General features: G+C 40.5%; 1 protein-coding gene across 7 annotated transcripts in view; it reads right to left on the bottom strand.

Annotated features, from left to right (window-relative positions):
- STIM1 (stromal interaction molecule 1) overlaps positions 1-22938 on the bottom strand; it is a 214981-nt gene that overhangs the window by 70751 nt on the left and 121292 nt on the right. For all 7 annotated transcript variants that reach the window (XM_054724794.1, XM_008149912.3, XM_054724796.1 and 4 more), the window contains exon 2: positions 12843-12973. In XM_054724794.1, the coding sequence (XP_054580769.1) occupies positions 12843-12973 (131 nt within the window). The remainder of the gene's footprint in view (positions 1-12842; positions 12974-22938) is intronic.

Raw genomic sequence — 22938 nt, 5'->3', positions numbered from 1 at the left:
CTTCACAGTGCCTATATGTAAAAGGTGCTTCATGTTTGACTATTTTGAAACTGGGTTCCTGGGCAAGAGGGCTCATACTGTGGAAAATGGTGTATCCTGAAAGAACCAGTATTCGCCTCCAAGTCCCAGCAGCTTCTAAACTTAGCTCCTCCTCCTCAAGATTCCAAGTGGCACGGTTCTCATCCAGTAAGAGCCACACTGCTGAGGTGCATGCCTACCTGATCTACACGGGGAGGGCCTGATGCTGCTGGGCACTGAGAGGAAAAGAGAAGCTGCATAATACCTGCTATTGAAATTTACACTGCATTATAGTTTACAAAGGATTCTTTACATCCATTATCTTATTTGAGCCTCATATTAGCCATTGAAGGTATATTACCATTTCCCTATCTTATACATGAAGAAATTATTCTCTAGACCAAGCATGTCAAACTTGCGGCCCACAACAAATATTTTTGCAGCCCAGCCAATATAACGGTACGTAAGAAACGTTTTAATAAAAATTTTGTAACTTTAGTTTTACAATATCCTGTTACACATAATTATTAATAACAAACTACAACATTCCCTAATGACTGATTACTATAATCGTGTTGCATTCATTTCCCTTAAATGCAGGCGCACCATTTCTCTCCACTAATACTAGCAGCGAATATTTTAGCAGCCGATTACCAGGTCATTAGTCTTATATTGACTTGCTTGGTGTGCACAACAGGAAATATTTCGCTTTTGGAGAACAAGAAAAATAGGTTTATTTGCATTATGCTTATTAATTTGTGCAGTTATTCAGTGTCTGGTAAGTTAATGTTCAAAACATATATTAATTTTTATTAAAATGTTCTATTATTTTATGTTAATGACTATTCATTTATTTCAGCCCTTTGTATTCAGCATGTCTCTATCGAAATAAATCTATGTTTCTATGAAAATTGAAGCTTTTTTTTTTTTGAGGCCCACATAAATTTAAACCTTGTTTATTTGGCCCGTGTTAGCCTTTGAGCTTGACATGCTTGCTCTAGACTCTTCCTTACATGTTTCCCAAACTTATATTTTTGCCTACTGCCTTTACTCATAAATTTCCTTTTTCCTGAAATGCTCTTCCTTCTTTCTTTTTTTTTTTTTAAAATATATTTCTTTATTGATTTCAGAGAGGAAGGGAGAAGGAGAGAGCGATAGAAACATCAATGATGAGAGAGAATCATTGATGGGCTGCCTCCTGCACACCCCCCACTGGGGATCAAGCCCGCAACCCAGGCATGTGCCCTCGGCTGGAATCGAACCTGGGTCCCTTCGGGACGCAGGCTGACGCTCTATCCACTGAGCCAAGCCGGCTAGGGCTCCTCCTTCTTTCTTCATCAGTAAACCCCTGTTCATCATTAAAAACCAAGTCCCAGTTTCACTTGCTCTGCAAATCCTCCTCCTGACATACCTTCATCAGAGTTAGAGCCATCTCTACTTACAATCCTACTAGCTCATTACTCTTGGGATGAAATCCAAGTTTCTCAATAAAATCTGGCTAATGCCTGCCTTTCCAACCTTTCCCTCTCTGCCCCACTATTACATTTTATGTTCAAGTTAAAATAACTAATGGCTCACAGATCCCTAAGGACATCACATTCATCCCTTCACTTAGTATACCCTTTTTACCACTGTCCCAGGTTGACTCCTATTCATTTTCCAAAATTCATCTCAGGCATCACCTCTTCTGGGTAGCCTTTCCTGGCATCCTAGGACAGTGAAATGCCCTTTTCTGCATTTCCAGGGCATGCAGTGCTGATCTCTTGTCAAAACACCTTTTAGGATTGAACATGAATGTGTTTTTGCTTCACTAATGTGTGTCTTCCTTATTAGTCTTTGCATATCCGGTACCCAGCATAGAGCAGACACTAAATATGTTTGGAGAAAGAAGGGAAGGATAACAAATAAGGGAAGGGTCATTGATCCGCAAGTGAATCAGATTTTGCATTGGAAACCAATTGTTCCAAATGCTATGAAGTATACTGAATGTGATGCGCATACAGATACAGACACAGGGATTTGCATGAATACACATACAGACAAACAAACACAAACCAGTAAGGTCTGAAGGCAAGCAGGGCCCTCAGAGTCAGCTGCTGGTTCCTCCTTAGACAGGAATACCTGAAGCAGGGCTTTCCTCTCTCTGCTGGCCTGACCATTTCTGGCTGCTGGATGACCACTGCATTTGGCCTACCACTTTATAGGGCCCAAATTCTGCCTAGACTAACAGCATCTTTGGTTCCTGATTACATTTCTGGCTCTGCTCTTACCTTTAGGTCCTGCATACTGTACCGTAGCCTAACCTTTTGCTCCTAACCTCCTTAGTCTTCAACCTGGCTTCTGGGCTTCTCTCAGTTCCTATTCCCTTGGCTCAGTGTTCCTCCCCTCCTCCACTCCTTGTCATACACAGACACGTCTAAATACAAAAAGACACATACAATACAGAAAGGCACAAAATACACACATACAAAGAAACAAACATGAAGGCACAGAGAGACATATACACATATGTAAGCACTCACAAAGAGAAATGTTACGGGCATCAATAGGATTGACATCCAGAATAGGCAAAGCAGACTCACCAACAAAATGGAGAGAAAGGAAAAACAACAGTCTGCATAGTAAGAAAGAATATCCCTGTCTGTCAAAGCAAACTACCGTCTGGGTTTTCCTAGAAACATGAGAGATACCATCTGGGGGAGCTGCTGCTTCCTCCTGTATCTGGCTAAGTCACTGGGACAGATTGCAAACTATGCCTATACTCCCTCTGATGTGTATGTAGTTCAGCTTGTTTAGCAACTGGTATACTTCCCTGAGTGCTGGTTGACAATGTGTCTTCTGCTCCACCAGCACATGTTAGATTACCTCTTATTCCTCTTGAAACTCCCATAGTCCCCTGTCCACACCACCATTATAACCCTTAAAATGTGTTATTGTCATTGCCAGTTTATATATCTGCCTCTCTCACGAGCCTGTAGGCTTGTCAATGACAAAGAGTATCTTATTTTCATCCCTACAGATGAGGAAAGTGAGGCTTCAAATTACTTGACCTTATAGCTAGGACACTGCAAAGCTTGCATGTAAATTCAGGTCAGACTCTAAAGTTGTGCCTCATATTTTTAAAAATTCAAGGTTTAAATACTTTCTTCTAAGAAACGAAAGTTAGGACTGAATGCATGAGCAAAGCCACAGAACTTGGACTCAATGGGGGATATAACCTGTAAGCTGACTATGAGCCACTCTTGGTAGGTGAATACTACAGCCATCTTATAAATTATGCATTTACAAGGAAAAATCTGGCCAGGTCTCTTCCTTAGCCCAAGGAGAAGGTCTCACCCAAAGAATGATATCATTCATGATATCAGTCACCTCTGTTCTGTCCAAAAGACCTGAGCTGAATTCAATCTGTACTTTGTCTAGATTAAGTACAGGTTCTCAGAATGTTCCACAAGGCAAGAAATAAGATGGTGATTGCACCAGGAGATAGGCAGGGAACTAGAAGGCAAAAAAACAGAGAGGTGTCTCTAAACTGTAACAATCCTTTAGGTCAAAAAATCACTGCAGCAACAAAAATGTATATATCGAAACCTATACTGAGGTTATGTGCATAACTGTCTGCAATTATTTCTTTTCTACCCTATTTTGCATATGGTATACTTAAAAAAAAAAAAAGGCAAAAGCTCCAAGCTGTCAAAACTGTGCAGAGAGGGATATATGTATATAAAAAATCTATGTTCAGGATTTGGCCCAGAGGCCAAGAAGAGAACTCTGTTTCCCAGGGGCTGGCATTGGCATGGCAGCAGCAGTGGAAATTGGAGGGAGGCCCTGAGCACAAGGTGAATCCAGGAAAAATAAAGCCAGGACTTAGCCAGCTGCCTTTGACATCCCCGCTCATGGAGCTCCATATGGTAAGGGCCAAGAATGTGATGCAGGCCCCTAGTATTTGGGTGAGAGGGAATTACCACCTGGGTTCTTTCCTATCATTTCAGCTTCCCCTACCACTTCAGCTACAAAAAACAAAAAAGGTAGGTCAAAAGGGATGGAGAGAAAGAGAGGGAGAGAAAAAGGGACAGAGGGAGGGAGGGAAGGAGGGAGGAAGAGAGGGGAGGGAAAGGAAGGGACAGGAGGGAAGAAGAGAGGGAGGAAGGAATTCTCCCAAAGAGAATGCCTCAGGGACCTTCAGTCAGGATGTCCTCAGAAACCTTCTCAGAAACAAAGGCAACTAGTTGTCAGTAAGCTAACCAGGGATCTCTGCTTCCAGAAACAATGGTACTTCAGACTTGGAAGCACCTCTACATATCTGGCAAAGTTAGGAATGGGGAAAATGGGGATAGAAATCAACATGGTTTTCAAAGTGTTTTCTGTAGGGCCCTAGGGATTCTTATGGGTTGGACTACAAAACGGCAAGTGAGAGGTGACCAAAGTGGTAACAATTTTTTAAACCTCTTTATTGAGATATAATTCACATACCAATTCTGTGTACAACTCAAGTGTTTTTAGCATATTCACAGAATTGTGTCACCATCGCCAGTTAATGTTTTCATTGGCCTGATGCAGATCTGAGTTGCAAAAACCAAAAAAATAGATAACTATGAGCTAATTCAGTCTCAGTTTCCTTATCGGTGAAATGGAAAAATTAATACCTACCCCACGGGTTTTTTGTAAAGACTACCAGAGAGGGTGTATGCAAAAACTCCAGTACAGGCCTAGCACGTGGTAGCAGTGGTAGGAGGAGAAGGAGTAATACTACTACCATGAACTAAGCCACAGGCTGGGCACTCTCTACACAGGATTTCACTTCATCTTCGCTATAACACTTCAAGGTAGAATTACTGTTCCCATTTGACAGTGAGGAAACAAAAGCTTACAGAGCTTTAGAAGCTTTCCAAAGCCATATTAGTTATAATTGGTGAAAGGACACCTAAAACCCTCATCTTTCTTGCTCTAAAGCCTGTGCATACTTTTGCTCAGTCAGCCTTTCAGCATTCTCAGTGTCTTCCTTTTTTTTCTTTTCTTCATCTATGCTCCTCTAGTATGTGTTTTTCTCTAGGACTTTTCTTAATTATCTTAAATACAGTGATTGTACCTCCATCCAGGTTCTGTATGTGATTCATGGCATAGAGTAGGGGTATAGGAAAGAGGATCACAGAGGAGATCAATCATGCACTTCATACACTAACATATCTGGAGCCCAGACCGTAGCAACTCTTAGAAAAAGCCCACCAATGACTCAGCTACGACCCTTGCCAGGAATTCACAAGCCCAAAGCACCGTGTTCCCCCATAGCACTGATCAGCCAACTGTACTCTTGTTCTGCTGTAAGGAAACAATTTAAGGGGCACATAGAAATAAGACAGAATCTTTGCTTTAAAATTCAAAAGATTAACTCATTATTTTTACATCTAAGGCCCTATACCAAGCACACAGTGGGGGAAACAGTGATGAATAAGCCCTTGGAGGCACCTGCTATCTGGTAGGACACACAAAATGGACCCAACTAATTACAATACAGAGCAGAGCAATATGCCAAATGAGAGATTCATGCCAAGTACTCTGGAACATGAGAGAGAAAGGGTCACTTCCCACTATAGGGAAACAAACAAGATTTCTTGGAGGAAACAAGATTTAATCTCAGCCAAAAATACTCAACCAGGAGCAATTCTATCCCCCAGGGTAATTAACAATTGTCAATAGAGACATTTTTGGTTGTTATAACTAAGGGGTTGTGGTAAGATAAAGATGTGTTACTGGCATCACATGTGTAGTAGAAATTAGGGATACTGCTAAACATCCTATAATGCACAGAAAGTTCTCCACAACAAAGAATTATCTGGCCCAAAATGTCAATAATGCTGAGGCTAAGAAACCATATCTAGGCTTTGGTGGACAAGTGGAATTTTTACAGGCAAAAATGGGAGTTGCAAGAGAGATGGGAAACAGAAAGATGCCAGGATGAAAAATTATCTGGAGCAAAGGAACAGTGATGAGACATAAAGAGCATGTTTGAGATGGCTATGACAAAGAGGAAGGGAATGCAGTGTAACGTGAACGAGTCAGGTGAGCTAAAGTCAGATTGTGGGAACACTGAAGGGCAGGTTAGAGCAGCAGTCGCCAACATTTCGGACCTCACGGACCACCAGTGGTCTGTAGGCCACCGGTTGGTGACTGCAGGGTTAGAGTTTAGATTAATTTAGTAAGCAAAGACAAGCCACTTATAGTTTCATAATCTCTAAAATAGAGTTAGTGACACCTAATTTAGAGTGGTTGAGGATTAAATGAAACTGTATATGCAATCAGCTGGCACAAGGCTTGGCACATGGTAGGGATGCTCCTATTCTACCACATTCCCTTTACAAGGTAGAAATAATTATCAGAGTTGTGCATTTTTTAGTAATTTGAGTATTAGTGCAAAAAGAAAAACTTATAGGAAGACAATATAAACAAAAATTAGGGCACAAAGCAAGACATTCTAATTAAGAGCTAAATTAAGTGATATAGACTGTGTGCTACAAAAGTTAGTACTGAGATGAGAAAGGTCAACATGGGTGGAAAAGTTAGGGAAGGTTTATGAAAAGTAAGGCTGGAGCATTCCAGAGGACTCCTAAAACCGATACAGACAGGGCCAGAGGTAGGAAGGAGGGATATGAGAAATTGATTCCAAGTAAGGAGAACTACTGAGCAAAGAAAGGGCCTAGGAATGACTATGAGACAAGAGCCAGACCAAGTGGTAGGAAGTATATCTAGAACAGGATTTTTAACCTTTTTCATCTCATGGCACACACAAACTAATTACTAAAATCCTGCGGCACACCAAAAAATATAATTTTTGCCTATCTGATGAAAAAATAGGTATAATTTTTTCAAAATATATATATTTTTTATTTCAGAGAGGAAGGGAGATGGAGAGGGAGAGGGAGAGATAGAAACATCAATGATGAGAGAATCAGTGATCAGCTGCCTCCTGCATGCCCCACACTGGGAATCAAGCTTGCAACCCAGGCATGTGAATCGAACTGTGATGTCCTGGTTCCTATGTCCATGCTCAACCACTGAACCACATAGGCCGGGCATTTGTGCATAGGCTTTAGCATGAATATACATTTTCATTTATCTACAGGGCAAATACTGAGAAGTAGATCAGCTGGGCCATGTAACAAGTTATTTTTTAACTTTATAAGAAACTATCAGCAAGAGTTCCAGTGGTTCTTCCTACTTGGCTAGCACTTAGTATTTGCCATTTTTAATTCAGTCATTCTATTAGATGTGCAGTATTAGCTCATTGTGGTTTTAATTTGCACTTCCTTAATGACTAATAATATTGAGCATCTTTTCACATGCTTATTTGCCATCCTATAATTTCTTTGATGAAGTGTCTATTCAAAATTTTTCCCATTTTCTATGGAGTTGCTTGTTTTCTTTTGTTGAGTCTTTAGAGTTCTTTGTTTGAGCTGGGAACTTCTTATTTTATTTTATTTTATTTATTCTTTTTTGTTGTTAATCCTCATCCAAGGATATTTTCCCATTGATTTTTTAGAGAGAGTGGAAGGGAAGGGGAAAGACAGAGAGAGAGAAACATTGACGTGAGAGAGACACATCGATTGATTGCCTCCCACACGCACCGGACCAGGGCCAGGGCTAGGGATCTAGCCGGCAACCCATGTACATGCCCTTGACTAGAATCGAACCTGGGGCCCTTCAGTCTGAGGGCTGATGCTCTATCTACTGAACCAAACTGGCTAGGGCGAGCTGGGAACTTTAACAGCGCTTTTCTCACTTAATCCTGACAACAACCTTACAAAGATAAGAATCATTAACCACCATTTTACCCTAAGAAAATAAAAGTAGAAGTCATTAAACTACTATAATCTGATTACAGTTCTGCATAATTTCAAAGTTTACTCATTACTTAGCCACTTGTGACACATAGACATCTAGAATGCAAGCTCTATAAAAGTAAAGATCTTGTCAATTTTGTTCACTGTAGAATCCACAGCCCCCACAAATAATGCCTGACACATAATGGGGTATTCAATCAGAATTTGTTTAATGATAAATAAATGCCCTTAATATTTCATGTAGGTTCCAGAAATAAAAATAACAGTGCTCACAGAGTCCGGTCCAGTCAAGAAGTCAGTGGTTTAAGGCAGGCCCTTGTCTGTGCACCTCAGACTGTCACAACAACCTGATAGTACCATCCCACTGCAGCAAATCCTTTGCCTCTGGGCAGTGTCCTCACCAGAGCTCTGAATAGAACATAGGTCATTAATTCTCACACTGCTAGGCTGGTAGTGCTCCTGCCAGCTTGGCAAGAAGGGGACCATCACCAATAGTGGCATCTTGCTCATCTGAAGGGCCCATAATCTACAGCCTCTGCTGTCTAAGAGAGAAGCAAGCAAAGATGGCACTTGAGCAGCCAAACTAACTTCCCCATAAACAAAATACTTTTTATTTTCTATAAAATGCCTGTGAGTCTCAGTTTACCATAAGTCTAAGTTCATAGCTCACAGCAAAGCAGATACAGCAGTTAAAAATGAATGAACCGAAGAAGAGGCAAGAAAACTATAAGAGGAAATCACAACCATACATTTGGAATATAGGCACTGGGATAAATAGCACAAGAGGCCCTGAAGACATGCTTGAATTATCCAAAGAAAGTTAACATTCTGCTCACAATAATCTGTGATAAGAAAGACTTACTTCAGCCCTAGCCAGTTTGGCTCAGTGGATAGAGCACTGACCTGAGGACTGAAGGGTCCTAGGTTCTATTCCAGTCAGGGGCACATACCTCGGTTGCAGGCTCCTCCCCGGCCTGGGCCCTGGTCAGGGCTCCTGCAGGAGGCAACCAATTGATGTGTTTCTCTCACATCAATATTTCTCTCTGTCTTTCCCTCTCTCTTCTACTCTCTCTAAAAATCAATGGAAAAATATCCTCAGTTAAGGATTAGAAAGAAAGAAAAAAAGACAGAAAGAAAGAAGTAAATAAAGGCAATGCTTAAAAACAAAAATAAATTTTTTTAAAAAGAAAGACTCACTTCAAAAATGGTCAAAATTTTAAAAGATGGAGTACTGAGGTTATAGTTCAAATTACCTGAAAACTTACTGATGTAAGGCTAAATAAATGAGGCCTTAATAGAGGATCCCTTCAGACTTCTACTAAGGTCCTTAAGAAATCAGCAGTGCTTTTACTAGTAAATGGGTCATAAAAATCTCAGGTTCTTGATGTCCAATACAACCAGGGTTTCCTCTCTGATGCCTTGATGTCTATTATCTAACAGTCTAAGCCCTGAGCTGTCCACACAACTTTCTAGTTAGATCCTGAATTCTGAGGTTCTCTCATATATGATTAGACTAATTTAAGCACACATTACTTTCCCCTTCAAAGACAGTAGCTTGTGACTGATCCTGAAAACTCCCACTAGCAGGTTACTCTAACAATAACCACCAGAGGCCCGAGGTTGCAGCAAGAACATCTGAAGCCAAGGCAGGCAGAAGCTATGCTGAAAAAGAGCAGCTCGCCACTGGCTCAGAGCAGGGTGACAGCTTTTGTGTTATTTTAGAACAATTTGTGCTGATGAGCTTTTTGTTGTGGTAACATTTCTCTAAAAAGAACATTTTCTTCCTCCTCTCATTTTACAAAGTAATTCAGCAGAAAGTGAAAAATGAAGGAAGGCAGATGACAAGGATATCCAGGAATTGGTGAAGCTTGGACCATATCACCTTAACTGTTGTGCCATCCATCTCCCAGTCCCATGGCCAGGCCCTTCGAGGGAGATCAGGACGCCTCTAGGCCTCATTACCAGAAACATGACTCTATTTCCAGCATAGAGAAAATTGGATCCTGTGAGGACCAGTAACACTTCTAGATATAACCAAAAGTTTAGATATTTTCATCATGGTTGTCCTTGCTCAAGAACCTACAATTGCCAAGTTCAAGAAGCACACAGAGCTCAGTCTAGTTGCCTCGGCCCACTTTCTTTTCCAGATTTTTGTCCTGCAGTTTTCTACCACAGTCACTCTAACTAAACTACCTCCACATTCTTTGCTCACACTCGTTCCCTACAACTCTGGCTGCCCCACCCTTTCCAATCTATCCAAAATCTACTTTTCCTCCAGGAAGTCTATTTTTTCCCCTCTTATAAATCCCTTAGCCATTACCTTGTTCAACCTAATACAAGGATTCCCTCTGCTGACCAGTTAGTGGAGTGCTATATTCTACTTGCCCATCTTCAATGACAGGAAGTTAACTATCTACCTACCTAGCTACCTACCTACCAAAGAAGTCCTTTCCATGATGAGATAGTACTATTAGGCAATTCTTTATTCTAGAAGAATATGCCTATATTTTCACGTTTCCTACATTGGTCCTGGCTCTGCCCTTAGAATAAGAGAAACAATTCAGCAACATTTAACAACATGAGCTTTGGAGGCCATGCGCCCCTGCGTCCGGGTGAGGCTGGATCCCGGGCCCGGGTGAGGCCGCGCCCCTGAGTCCGGGCGAGACCAAACCAGAGGGAGTCGGACCTGCATTACCACCATTTGTCCACCATCCAGAGCTGAAAAGTCAGTGCTGACATGTACACATAAGGAAGTGGTGGACATTGAAATTGGGTCTCAAAAGAACTGTTGGTCCAGAAAGAAACTCACTACAGACTGATTCATTTGCCTGTCAGCATAACTATTACTGCTCGTCTCACATTCGGTTCTTATAAGTATATTTCTAGTAATACATGATCTCACTCATTTAGGGGAAATGATGAACAACATAGACTGATGAACAAGAACAGACCCAGAAACAAGGAGGCATCGATCGGACTGTCGGGCCTCAGAGGGAGGGTAGGGGAAGGTGGGGGTAGGGGAGAGAGATCAACCAAAGGACTTGTGTGCATGCATACGAGCCTAACCAATGGTTAAGGACAACATGGGGGTGGGGGCATCCGTGGGGAGGGGTGTGATATGGGAATGGGGGGATGAGGACAAATATGTGACACCTTAATCAATAAAGAAATTAAAAATTTAAAAAAATTTTTAAAAAAAGAAAAAAATTTAACAGCATGAGCTTTGAAATCAGGTCTGTGCTCATGTTCAGTATTTACTTGAACAAAATGCTTAACTTTTCCAAGGCTCCAGTCCTTAATAACAATATCAGCTTTATAAGGCTGGTAAGAAAGTTAAAAGAATAATTATGGCCCTGGCTGGTTTGGCTCTGTGGTTTGGACGTCAGCCCATGGACCAAAGGGTAAAGGGTTTGATTCTCAGTCAAGGGCATGTACCTTGGTTGCAGGTTCAATCCCAGGCAAACAATCGATGTGTCTCTCAGGCTGATATTTCTCTCTCCCTTCCCCTCTCCCTCCCTCCCTCCCACTTTCTCTCAAAAAAAAAAAAAGAAAAATCATTGGAAAAGATATCCTCAGGTGAGGATTAAAATAAAAAAGAACTATGCAAAGAGCTTAACACTGTGCCTCACATAGTATAAGAATTTAATAGCCCTGACCAGTTTGGCTCAGTAGATAGAGTGTCAGCCTGCGGACTCAAGGGTCCCAGGTTCGATTCTGGTCAAGGGCATGTGCCCAGGTTGCGGGCTCAGTCTCAGTCTATCTCTCTCTTCCTCTCCGTTCCTCTCTGAAATCAATAAAAATATATTTTAAAAAAAGAATTTAATAAATCATAGCTAGCTCTGTGGTTTTCATTGTCATCATAGTTATGTAAGTCTGATTCCTCTATTTCTTATGTATTTGAAAACAGAAATTGTGTTACCCAAGTTTTTTCTTTTTCAGGCTAAATTTTCTTCACTAGACTGTAAATTATGTGAGGACAGATGTGTCTGCCCCACTTACTGCCATATCCACATGTCCAGAACTGTGCCTGGCGCATATATAATACATATATAATAGACACTCATAAATACTGACATGTATTGAATGGTCTCCATTTCACAGTTTCTGTGCTCTTCATCAGTCACGTCATGCCTCTCTGTATAGGCTCTCACTGTTACAAATGCTTTTGACGAGGTGAGATCCAAAACTGAACTCAAAACTTGAAGGTGAGCTAAGCAGCAGAGAGAGGAGACTAAGAATTCCTCCTCCCTCATGATATATACTGTATCACTATTAAAGATTTGGCAAACTTGGCAGTTTCACCAAACTGCTGGTTCATGTTGAGCTTGAAATTAATTGAAACCTTTACATCTTTTCACACATGATGACTTTGTTTTCTGGGCTCTCTGGAATTGGAACTGTAATAATGCCAAAATGTGAAACAATAACATAGCTTTTTCCATTTAGAGATTCCTCTCGCTTTTACTATCTGGACTACTCAACTGGCTCCCAGCAACTGCAGCCTGGAATTAAGAATGATCTCTTTAGGACCATTTGTTTCTTCCTCCCAAATAGAGTATAAGCTCCCAGAGAGCAAGATCTGTCTTGCCTTCTCTCCCACTTGCCAACATAGGGCTGAGCACAGAGTAAGAACAGATTGATGCCCTCTGTCTACAGCAGGATTGCAAGAAGGATTCAGGGGGACTATAAAGACCAACCTTGGGGGTCTCTCTCCCTCTCAAACAGCACAGCTCAGTCAGTGTTGTGCTTCTAGCCAGTAGGTGAGCGGGAGCCAGTCCAGGCAGAGATGCACACATATGGCCTGCACTCTGAACAGCTGGCTCCTGGAGGGCTGCTCTGCTGAGAATCACTTCCCCTGATAGGGATGAGTTTCTAGAGAACAAGCCAGTATCAAAGCCATCTCTCCACGGGGAACAGTCTGTCTAGAGAGCTTTCAGGGACTGTTCACACAGGAAGAGAAGAGAGCCACAGCAGGATGAGAGGGCTCACCTCATCACTTTCTTCCACATCCACATCACCATTGGCATCATCATCCATCAGTTTGTGGATGCTGCGGACTGCATCAAAGCTGAGCTTCTCATCCTCACTGTGACACAGGGGCTTGTCAATCCGGCAAAACTCTGTACAGGAAAAGCAAGAGATAACATTACTGGGGCTGCCACCCAACCTCCATTACCCATCTGTCTCTGTCCTTAGCTTCTAGCACCTGACTCCTCATATAGCCACTTAACTGGCTATTTATACAGAGAGAAAAGTGCTTCATCTAACCTTTAACTGCCTCCCCAAGGATGTGCTGAGCTCCCCCATTTAAGGACAATGCTTTATCACCCTAATAGTTCCTTTGCAGGGAAGTCAAGCATAGGACTAGGAATACACTGGGATCTAGAACATGAATAGGTAACTCAGACAAAAAATATATAAATGAGAGAAAATACAAATAGCCAGTGAACATAGAGAAGAGTTTAGCCTCACTAGTAATCAAATAAATACATATTCAAATATTTTTATTCAATTAATAAACAAATGTAAATTAATACAATCTTTTTAGAAACAGGAAAACACCGATTCATTCCAATGCCAAAATAATAGTAGTTTCCTTTTTGTTCACTTTGTCACTACTGGGACATATAATGACTAACTGGAGAAACCCTTCACACCATAGGCCTTCCCACAGTCATATTCAGCAAGTATCTATCAGACATCTAAGGTCCAAAGCTTATCTGATATGAAAGTTTGGAAAGTCTGAGATGCAGCTTCCTCTGTCCACCATCACCCACAGTCAGTACTGCAGAAGTAAAACCAGAACAACAGCCTAGGCCACCCTAGTTCTTTTATGACACCTAATCATCTCTTACAAACCTGGAAAACCCCTAGCCTGACTTACAGCATACAGCAGAAAGAATTTGGAAACTAGTCTTAGCTCTACAATGTGACTCTAGGGTGGTGACTTCCTTTCTCCAGGCCTCAAGTTCATTATTTAAAAAAAACACACACACATTTTAATTACAGTTTCTAGTATTTCTTCCAATTCCCAGATTCTAAAATTCCTTTTTCCTTTGACGCTGACCTTGATTACTACTTTCTAGACAAAATATTCTTCAGACACCTCCAAAGAAGTTGGAAGAAAGACGCTAACTTCCCAGATAACAGAAGATGCTATCAGGAGAGAAAGCACAAGACAGGGTAAAGAAGCTACTGCTTCAAAGCCTTCTAGAAGGCACTGATCTAAGACCTGAACACTCTAATCCATTTAATCACTTACTTGTTTGCTGGTCAAACAGTGACAAGATAGGCCATTTCCCTATCACTTGCTAGTTGCTCAAATCCTTTTCAAAACAGGGAAGGGGTATAAATAAAAAAACTTTTAAATGTCCCAGATGTGATTTAATAAAAATATGTTGAATACTGAAGTTCACAGATATTAACTGGTATGTCCAAAGTCAAAGGCAACTGAAGAGCCACAGAAAGAACCCATCTATTGATTCCCAGGCCAGCACTTGACCTAATTGCCTTTATGCCAAAGTGACCAGATAACTTTAGGTTGGTTTCATCTTCTGGAAGCCACAAATGGTAATACTGGTGAGAAGTAGTACACTGAAGAAATGGCTTAATAAAAGAAAAAAGTAAGATAAATATATGCATACAAAATAGTATGCATACAAATAGTATGCATACAAAAAAGTAAGATAAATAGTATGCATACAGTAGTATGCATACATGGAATATATTATCCATGTAACCGTATGTTCTTCTACATTTGTCCTGCCAAGTTGGAGTAAGGAATAGAGGGTGGGAGGAAGGAGTAGTGGCTACTAATGGGAAGAGTAGAATGTAGCCAAATACTAAGGCATTGTTTTTCACTTCCTCACCAACAAGAGCTCTTGGCACGATTTTTTCGTTTATGGACTCCTATCCTACTCTTCCAAAACAATTGCAATAAAGCAATAAGTAATGACCAGTTCATAGATAAAGTACACAGCACTCAGATTAGCACAACCAATATAACACTTTCACTCCCTTATTCCTGTTTCTGTATTACTGAAAGACACATAATTGCCCATCAGAGTTTTTTGATCAGCATAGGATGTGTCCATTTAAACAGCATTTATTGAGTGCTCTTCATATGTCAGGCTCTGTAATCAGCATGGGGTATAAAGATATGAATTAGGTCTCACCTTTGCTCTCAAGGAGCTAAATTATAAAAGTGAGGGAGATAGGCAATTAAAACACTATGTGCTAAGTGCCATAAGAGAATCAAGATTACTCTAGAGGTCAGGAAACTTTTTCTGTAAAAGGCCAGTCAATAAACAATTTAGGATTTAGGGGCCATATAGTTTCTGTTGCAACTACTTAGCTCTATCATTGAGTACTAAAGCAGCCATGGACAAAACAGAAGTAAATTAGTTTAGCTGTGTTCCAACAAAACATTATTTACAAAAACGGGCTGTGGGCTAGGGTTTGACCCCTGGGTCATAGTTTGCTAACCCTTGTTCTATAAAATCATGGGTAGCACACCTGAACCACACTGAATTGACAGATTTCTGACCCAATCTTTCATTAGCCTGCATCCACACACAGGTTTATCCTAAGTAAAGCACAACTTCTAATAGGCTTTTAAAAATAATGGAAATAGTTTACTAAGCTCGAGGGCCTGTATATCTCCAGGGTAGGCACCTGGAGTCAGCCAGCCCCTTTCCCAAAAGCCTATATACAACAAGTCCAAGAAGTTTATACTTCAAACAACAGGCTCTGGTTTGTAACTTGATCAAACTGACAGGTGACCTTTACTGCTGGCATCATCTGGCATAGAGAAGGATTAAAGGGATTGAAGATAAGAGAGTATAAAATCTTGATATCCCATATGGCTGTAGAAGCCTGTCCAGAAGAAAGCATGATTCAGCCATAATTCACAAATCTCTCCAACCAAGGATTTCCTAAGCTATCTCTCTTTCCTGAGACCTTTTCTATTTTCTTTTATACATTCCAATCTGGCAAGTTTCCCAGAGCCATCTGGAAATACCTTAGAAGATCCACCAATTTAACAACACATTATTATGGCAATGGAGCCCTAGACTGGGAGTCAGAACATATATGTCAAAATCCCAGCTTCATCAGTTACAACCATATTATATTGGACAAGTTGTTTAAATTTTGAGCCTCCAATATCTCATTTGCAAAATTAGGATAATTATTTCTGTTCCATAAGGTTTTTTGTGAGAATTAAGACCACATTTGTTAAAACACCTAGCAGAGGGCCCTGCCCAGTGTGGCTCAGTTGGTTGAGCATCGGTCCCAAGCACCAAAAGGTTGCTGATTCAATTCCCAGTCAAGACACCTGCCCAGTTTGCAGGCTCAATCCTCAATCCATGTTTCTCTCTCACATCAATGTCTCTGTCTCTCTGTCTCTCTCCCTCTCTTTCCCTCCTCTCTCTAAAATCAATAAAAACATATATTTTTTAAAAGCGATAATATTATTTAAAAAATAAAAACACCTAGCCCTAGCCAGTTTGGCTCAGTGGATAGTGGGTTGGTCCGTGGACCAGAAGATTCCTGGGTTTGATTCCGGCCAAGGGCACAAACCTGGGTTGCAGGCTCCTCCCCAACCCTGGTTGGGACTTATGCAGGAGGCAACCAATCAATAAGTTTCTCTCACCTATATATTTCTCTCAGTCTTTCTTTCCCTCTCTCTTCCACTCTTTAAAAATCAATGGAAAAAATATCCTCGGGTGAGGATTAAAAAACAAGAAGAAAAAAAATACACCTAGCAGAGGGCCTGCATAAAGCTGACATTCAATACATTTGTAGTTTCCTACTTTCCTCCAAGAGCAACAGATAAACAATTCTCATCTTCTGCTAACTTCAGCCATTTTCCCTGTGAGATCATGAAGAATCAAATACAAGAAGTACAGTCCAATTAAATTGATCATTCATATGTTCTGGGTGAGACAGCAAGTGACTCTGACTCCCACAACATTTATATGTCTACCATTGGTAACATTTATCACAGTCTGTTGCAGTTGTCTATTTAATTTGTTTTCCCCTCAGACTATGATTTCTTTTAAGAGCTTAGGATCATATCCCAAGTAGTAAGCAAAAAACAGTTCTTGATATATGCTCAGTAAATGTCTTTTGAATAAATAACTAAATACCAATTCCACAATTATATGTAGGATTTTCTAGGCAAAAAAGAGAAGAATTCTAAGTAGAGAGAATAGCATAGAATCAGGTTTTGTAATTTTGGGGGGGGTTAAAATTTTTAAAACCCAAAACTCTTTGATATGTACCATATTAGAAATTAAAACACAAATTCTAATATTTAGCAATTAATTCATTTTAAAACAATAACTCTCCTATGTGTTAATATAAATACATTTTTTAAATAATTGTTTTCTGGAATGAATCATGAGAAGGGTGGAACTGTTTTATATTTTTGCAAATCTCTTTACTGTCTGGCTTACTAGAAGACAGCTGCAGTCTTATTATATCTGTTTCCTCATTCAATGTGTTGTTTTGATTGAAGATCAAAACATAGATATGCAGTAAGAAGAGGCAAGAGTATTTTAATAACCTTTCATATAATTGTGGACATTATTCTCTGATACTACACCAAAATTCGACAAGTAGTAGATTTATTAAAGATTCGTTGCAGTGTAAAATCTGAAACTATATGGATGAACTTTTTGTACTCTATTACATTAAAATCCATTGGCCTATCTTGCACTTTTTTTTAAATATATTTTATTGATTTTTCACAGAGAGGAAGGGAGAGGGACAGAGAGCCAGAAACATCGAGGAGAGAGAAACATCGATCAGCTGCCTCCTGCACACCCCCCACTGGGGATGTGCCCACAACCACGGTACATGCCCCTGACCAGAATCGAACCTGGGACCCTTCAGTCCGCAGACCAGCGCTCTATCCACTGAGCCAAACCGGTTTTGGCCTATCTTGCACTTTTAACAGATCTTTTTATCCATGTGTGATTTTATAACATGATGCACTGGTCATTTAGAAATTACTGATTCAAGCCTTGGCCAGGTGGCTCAGTTGGTTGGAGCATCATTCCTGTACACCAAAAAGAAAAAAGGCTGTGGGTTCAATTCCTAATTAGGGCACATACCTAGGATGCAGGGGCACATACAGGAGGCAGCCGATCAATTTTTCTCTCTCTCTCTCACCCCCCTTTTCTCTTTCTCTAAAATCTAAAAACATATCCTGGGGTGAGTGGAGGAGGGAACTACTGACTCAATGAGTTTAGGCAGAGCTCATTTGACACATTTAGTTTATACATTATCAAAATAATCACATATAGTAATATCACCACTGATTTAATCTGAAATGCTTTAAATCTGGTGAAGCTGTCAAATTCACAGTGGCAAATTTTTAAAAAAATAAAAGCTGAAATTTTAGCATTGACAACAAATATTACCAGTTATTTTCATTAAAGTAACAGACTCACTTCCTTCATTTTCAAGAAAATGTCTGCCAAATACATAAGTCTGAGTAACTATAGTTTTCTGTGTTAGACTTTATTTTTACCTTTATTTTTGCTAATCCTCACCGAGGGTATTTTTCCATTGATTTATTTTATTTTTTAGAGAGAGTAGAAGGGAGAGAAATATCGATGTGAGAGAGACACATCGAGTGGCTGCCTCCTGCACGAGCCCTTGACTGGGATCGAACCTGGGACCCATCAATCTACAGGCCAACACTCTATCCACTGAGCCAAACTGGCTAGAGCTGTCTGTGTTATACTTTAAAGTAAAAATAGTATTCCCTGAAAAAAAAAAAAAAAGGAGGTAATTCAGTTTGCAACTCAATCACACAAATGCTTTTCCTTGAGAAAAACTTCAAACTTCTACAGGCAGCAGAATATGCATAACTTCCTGTTTCATCACACAGAATACTAAAGAGACATTCATATGATACAATAAAATTAATAAATTTTTACTTTTTTATTAAAAACTTCTTTAAAAACAGAGAGTACCGTGAAGGTGAGGAATACAATTACTAGCGCAGTTTTCTGCCACTGCTTTGATTCCTGTTAAGGTGCCAGCAGTGTTACCTACTAATAGCTTTTGCACCATCATTGCAAATGTACACACAGTGAAAAAAGCAAGTAGCATCTGAACATTATTATTAAAATGGCTTTGACTTTCTGGACCCTTGAAAAGATCTTAGTGACTCCCATGGTTTGCTGACCACGTAACCACTGGCAGGCAAAACCACAAAGTCCTTTTCCTCATGTCCAAATCTCTTCTTTCTCCAAGCAGAGTTAATCATTTACTGTTGGAAGGTCCAAAGTACTTTGTACATACTCTTATATTAATTCTCATGCCCACCCAGAAAACAGCAAGGACTAAGTTTGACTCACACTATGCCCCAGAGCCTAGTATGGCGCCACCAACATCTGCCCTGTCAAGCATAAAATTGGTAAATACTGGCTTAATGAGTGAATGAATGACTGCACAAAAGAAGGAATTAATAACCAAACATATTTCCATATTTCCCCAAAGTCAAGAGAATCCTTTAAATATATATATATGTATATAGATAGATAGATTGATTGATTTCAGAGAGGAAGAGACAGAAACATCAATGACGAGAGAGAATCATTGATTGGCTGCCTCCTGCACACCCCCTACTCGGGATCAAGCCTGCAACCTGGGCATGTGCCCTTGGGCATATGCCCTTGACTGGGGTCAAACCTGGGACCCTTCAGTCCGTAGGCTGACACTCGATCCACTGAGCCAAAGCAGCTAGGGCAGCAAGAGAATTCTTGAGTACAACCCAATTCCCACCACTAATATCCACCATCCACCTAATAATGCCTCTTCTCTCCCAGTCACTTTCATTTCTCATCATTAAATAGTAACTCATCCCCCAGAGAACACATACCTGTAGGCATGCAAAGCAAAGCAGAGCCACTGCAGTTGAGCCTGACAATTGTCTGATGTGAGACATAAGCCCAAAGGGAAAGAAGTGAAAGAAACAGCAGTCAGGGAAGACAGTACAGATTAAGGTAGAGAAGGGCACTGGTCAGACTATTTCTTAGTGCTTGACTGGAACCTGGGGAATCTGGAAATGGCTAAATTTTATCAACAGGGGCCTCATCTGTGAGAATAATTTCTCCCTTTTCACCACATCACCCCCCAGCCAGGACAGGCAAGCTCTGCAATGACTTTCAATGGGATCAGAATCTACTCTTACCCTGGGAAAAGTCAGCAGGAATGCTAGATATAGATAGTGCTAGTGCATATCAGCTGAAACTCTGTCCAAGTCATCTCCTTTCTTAAAGCCCTTCAGCAGCTTCTCATTCTTAAGATAAAGTTCAATTACAATTATGAAAAGTGTTATATATGAAAACTGTAGGGTGCCTGCAAGGCCCAGCATGATGGGCCACCTGTCGCCTTTGGTGTCATGTCCAGCAACTCCTTCAGTTTCCAGTTGTTTCCTTTCCTCCTTTGCACACAGCACAGTGGTTCTCAATTCTGGCTGCATATTACACTCACCCAAGGAGATCTTAAGTTGCTGATGCCCAGACCCCATCCCAGACCAATTCAATCATTATCTGTATAAATGGGACCTAGGTATGGGTTTGGTTTGGGTGAGGGGTGTGTTTTTTTGTTTTTTCTTTGAGACATAACATAAATACAATAAAGTGCACACATACTAATAAACATATGGATCATATGGATATATCTATGTCACCACCATCAAAATCAAGATGTAAAACATCCCCAACACTCCAGGAAGAATCCTTCCCTCTTGCCCCTTCTGAATCAAGACAACCATGACCGCTACCCACCTCCTCTCCTGGCAGTGGTAACCACTATTCTGAGTTTTATCATCATAGACAAGTTATGCCTATTCTTGACATTTTTCAAGATATAGTTGAAGCAATAAAATGCCCCCATTTTAAGTGAACAGTTTAATGTGTTTGACAAACATATGCATCTATATAACCACCACCTCAATCAAAATATAGAACATTTTCATCACTTTAAATTGTTCCCACTTAGCCCTTCACTGTCAACCATCACCCTGTTCCCCACACAATCGCTGATCTTATTTCTATAATTATACATTAGTTTTGTATATTCTAGAACTTCAAATAAGTGCAATCATCAGTATGTTCTCTTTTGTGTCTGGCTTCTTTTGCTCAGCATGATTTGAGATTCTACCATGTTGTTTACTATCAATAGTTTCTTCCTTTTTATCACTGAGTAGAATTCCATTGATTAGATGTACCACTGTTTATCTATTCATCAGTTTTTACCTATCTATATATATAAAAACCTGTGACAGTCCAACCGTTCAACCGTCCGACCGGTAGCTATGACATACAATGACCACCAGAGGGGCAGGCACTCCAGTAGCTATGATGTGCACTGACCACCAGGGGGCAGATGCTCAATGCAGGAGCTGCTGAGCTGTGGTGACTTGGCAGTGGCAGTTCTCGGGTGATGCACACAGAACCAAAGAGAAGGGAGCACAATTCCGGGGTGTGTCACCCGAGAACCACCCTCTCACAATCTGGAACCCCTCATGGAATGTCAGAGAGCCAGTTTCAGCCTGATCCCCGCAGGCCAGGCTGAGGGACCCCACCAGTGCACGAATCTGTGCACTGGGCCTCTAGTTACAAATAAAGTGGAAAAATGTTTTCATTTTTCTTAAGTGAAAATGAGTTCTCATTTTTATCTTGAGTTCCACTTGGAGTGGACTGCTAGGTTATATAATAGGGGTATGTTTAACTTTGTTTTTTAATTGATTTCAGAGAGGAAAGGAGAGGGAGAGATAGATAGAAACATCAATGATGAGAATCATTGATTGGCTGCCTCTTGTACACCCAGGGATTGAGCCTGCAACCCAGGCATGTGCCCTTGGTCGGAATTGAACCCAGGACCCTTCAATCCGCAGGCTGACGCTCTATCCACTGAGCCAAACCAGCAAGGGCTGTATAACTTTTTAAATAATGACATTCTGTTTTCCAAAATAGTTGCATCATTTTATAATCCCAACAGTAACCACCAGTTTGAAGCACCAATCCTGTTGCTTCATATACTGTCTTTTACTTGGTGACACTAATGTGTAGCCAAGGTTAAGAATCACCTAGAATTCCTTTTATGTGAAAGGCTCTTCATTCTTTTTTGACCTGCAAACTCTGACTTGATGATGCTGGTCTCAGTTTAAATACTTTTTCTTCAAAGACTCTTCTTTGACTCATCCCTTAAAAACTGGTTTAGGTCCACCTTGTACATTCTCCAAAGCACCTATATTTTTCATCAGTAACACTTCACTATTGTAATTATTTGTGTGATAATTCACTTAATGTCTGTTTTCTCCACTAAACTGTAAGGTCCATAGCAGCAGGAATCATGGCTGTCTTCTTTATGGTTGAATCCTGGCTTCTAGCCAATACCTAATACCTAGCAAAGTCCCTGGCATATCCACTGGTCTTCAATAAACATTTGTTGAATGAACAAATGAATGCCCAGATGAACTTGTTGCATGAAGGAGCAAATTCAAACAGTGATGAACAATACAGTTCTTGCCCACAAAAAGTACTAGAATGAGCACAACATATGAATTACAAAGACACAAAGTAGAATATGTTAGGAGGCAAGAAACCAGAGATAACCCAGTTTGAACAAGTAGAAGACAGTGGGGGCAGAGAGAGAGCAACCCAAGCAAAACAAGCCCAAGAGCAAGAAGCACGGTATTTCATATAGTTTGATTTATTAAAGGGCCCAAAGTCAAAGGGTTCTTTTTACCAATCTTGCAAAAGCTCTGAGCATAGAGTGGGAGTAATGGATGTTGGGATTCCTCATTATATTAAGACTCTAAATGGCAGAGTTGAAGGGGCTTTGAAGGGTCACTGCTCAATTTACAACTAAAGAAGGACTAGAAGTCCATGAAATGGGATTGTTTTGTTCTAGGCTGGCCAACAAAACAATGGCAGAATCAGATTTAAAGCCACACAACTTCCTATACCATGTCCTAAGCAAGGCTAAGGTTGGGAGATCCAGATGAGTCTGTGCAAAAGGGCTCAGAACTATTAATTCTTACTCTCCTAGGCCAACAAAT

Source organism: Eptesicus fuscus, chromosome 13, assembly GCF_027574615.1.
Source record: "Eptesicus fuscus isolate TK198812 chromosome 13, DD_ASM_mEF_20220401, whole genome shotgun sequence".
NCBI classification, from domain to species: Eukaryota; Metazoa; Chordata; class Mammalia; order Chiroptera; family Vespertilionidae; genus Eptesicus; species Eptesicus fuscus.
Note: the sequence above shows the minus strand (reverse complement) of the source record. Positions and strands in the feature narration are given on the sequence as shown.